The sequence below is a fragment of the Galeopterus variegatus genome, unplaced genomic scaffold (genome assembly GCF_000696425.1).
Source record: "Galeopterus variegatus unplaced genomic scaffold, G_variegatus-3.0.2 Scaffold1178, whole genome shotgun sequence".
NCBI lineage: Eukaryota > Metazoa > Chordata > Mammalia > Dermoptera > Cynocephalidae > Galeopterus > Galeopterus variegatus.
In genome coordinates, this window is record NW_007727289.1 from 192,199 (window position 1) to 195,120 (window position 2,922).

The window sequence follows — 2,922 nt, forward strand, 5'->3', positions numbered from 1 at the left end:
GTTCCCGCTCACTGGCTGAGCGAGGTGCGGGCGCAACACCGAGGGTTGCGATCCCGTTGCCGGTCCCAGTCTGGTGCGGGCGCGACACCGAGGGTTGCGATCCCGTTGCCGGTCCCAGTCTGGTACGGGCGCGACACTGAGGGTTGCGATCCATTGCCAGACACGAAAAAAGACAAAAAAAAAAAAAAAAAAAAAATCTTGGAGTTAGGAGAGGCTTTACAGATATAACAGAAAACTATAGAAAAGTCAAAACTTAACTACCAAAAAAAAAAAAAATCACAAATCTCTGCATAACAAAAGGTACTAAAGGCAAAAACCAAATTAAAACACAGGGAAAAATACCATATAAACAGAACAGTCACAGAAAAGGAATATGAATGGCTTTTTTTTTTTTTTTTTTAAAGATGATCGGTAAGGGGATCTTAACCCTTGACTTGGTGTTGTCAGCACCAGGCTCTCCCAAGTGAGCCACGGGCCGGCCCTACGATTGGCTTTTAAACATGTAAAAAGATGCTCAATCTCACTCATAAAAAAAGAAATAAAATTAAAACTACACGAGACTGTGGTTCAATAATGAGAGAGGGAAAGATCAAAAAGTCTGGTTACTCATTACTGGCGTAGGTGTGCAGAAATAGATACTCTGAGACAATACTGACGATAATATAAACCCTATAACCTCTTTGGAGGGGGAATTCAGAAGTATCAATCAAAATTCAGAACATATACATGTCCTCTGTCCCAGCAATTACATTGTTAGGAATTAGTTCTAAGGTATATTCACACATGTGCAAAATGATGTAATACAGTGATATACACTGCCTCTTCTTTTATAACAGAACATTAGAAAAACCTAAATGCCTATCACTAGAGGCCTGCCTGGTTATGGAAAACAATGGCACAATTATATAACGGAATATTCTGAAGTTGTTAAAAAAAAAAAAAATCTATAATTATGACTGTGGACTCACACAGCGAGTATCTCTGAACAGATATATTTATTTATTTATTTATTTTTATTTTTTTTAAAAAGATGACCGGTAAGGGGATCTTAACCTATATTTATTTATTTATTTATTTTTATTTTTTTAAAAAGATGACCGGTAAGGGGATCTTAACCCTTGACTTGGTGTTGCCAGCCCCACGCTCAGCCAGTGAGCGAACCGGCCATCCCTATATGGGATCCGAACCCGGGGCCTTGAGTGTTATCAGCACCGCACTCTCCCGAGTGAGCCACTGGGCCGGCCCTGAACAGATATATTTACATGTATATATGTATACTCACACACACGAATGAATAAAACTTATACCGGAAGCAGCTTTGAGGAGGGAAGGAAACCTATTTTTAAAAATTTAATGAATAGTACTAGCCAGCCACCAAAAAAAATTTATAATAAAAAATAAACAACAGAGTAAATCAGTGGATGAATACATTTAAAATCTGGACTCATGAAGGAGACCAAGACTAGCCTTGGTTTAAAAAAATAAAAGGAGCAGCTGTTGAGAGTGGGAACAAACTAATGGTTTTACTGTTTTCCTAATCTGACTATTCCTAAGGAAAGACACTTCAAAGTAGCTCTAGGGAGAAGCAATTTCTGGCATCTTTGACTTTGAAAAAACAGAGTGATCAATTCGTGATTTGTTATCTGCAAGTAAAAATAAAGTTAATGGGACAAACCAAAATTAAAATAGTACCAAAACTGAAATTCTTCAAATTAAAAGGTATTTTTTTCCTGTAATGGAACCAAAAATCACTGATTCACTTACTTATTCACCAAAATTTGAGTGCCAATTATATCTAGACTTTAAGTTTGACTCAATAAAAATTTCTTCTCAGAAACTATGACTTCATACTCACCGAGATAATAGATCCTGTCTGAATGAGGCCCATCTGGATCATTCCTCTTCACAAACATAAAATCATGTGGTGCCTTAGCCATCATGTAGCCATGATATTTTCTGGTATCAGCAAGCAGCTTTTTAAGCTGACTCCAGGAATACCGTTCAACGTAAAAGGGCTCTAATTTAGGTCGGTCCTGTGATTCAATATTCTCCTCACACTCTGCAGTTTCAAATATCTCAACACCCAGCTGTTCTGTTTCCATTGCTGCTGCCATATTGCATTTTCCTAGAAAAACAAGGCATATGAAGCTGTTCACAGGCCTGTCTTCTCTTACATTATGAGAAATGACAGCCTCCAAAAAAAAGAATGGGCAAGAAAAGAATGCTTTTCAGTGCAGTTGCAATGAAATCTAGTAGGAAAAGTAATAATTCCTCCTTTTCTGTGTTCAGTTTAAACATGAGATTTTTTAAAAATTGAGGTTATGTCTATTTCACAGTGACTATAAATCCCTTTGGGAACCTTTATGAAAGGCACTCCTTAGGTATCTCTTGCCAAAATTCCTTTTTCTTTCCCACACTGGAAGGAAACAGGCCATATGCCAGTTGGCTGCTATGTTCCACCCAACAGCATGTCAATAGTGAAGCTAAATGTGCCAAGGGAATTAAGTGTTTTCCCACTTAAAAAAGTAACACATTTGATAAATGTGGATTTCTTCAGCTAACAGAAATAATCAAGACCAATTAGAACAGTAATATAATTGTCCCAAACAATGTACTTGTAATAACCTTCCTAGAGCACTTACCCAAAGTAATAAAAATATTGTTCCCTTTTAAATGTAACTCCAAACAATGTTAACACTTAACTGTGTGGTACATTTTTGAGTCTCCTGCTCTTGTCTAGATAGATATCACTATCATATGATCACTTGTAGTGCCTCTATTTTTTAAGGAAACTTAAATGACTATTATTACCAATCAACAACTTGTACTCTGATTAAATGAGGGAAAAAATATTATCTTCAAGTGGCTTTAATTAGTTGAAGTAGTTGATGCAGAAAGCATTTAATGTTTGAAGCAACAATA

General features: G+C 36.8%; 1 protein-coding gene across 1 annotated transcript in view; it reads right to left on the minus strand.

The window, feature by feature from the left end:
* Positions 1-2,114, minus strand: part of DPP8 (dipeptidyl-peptidase 8) — a 63,551-nt gene extending 61,437 nt beyond the window's left edge. Inside the window, exon 1 of the mRNA XM_008575377.1 lies at positions 1,856-2,114. Coding sequence (XP_008573599.1) covers positions 1,856-2,114 — 259 coding nt within the window. The remainder of the gene's footprint in view (positions 1-1,855) is intronic.
* Positions 2,115-2,922: the final 808 nt, after the last annotated feature.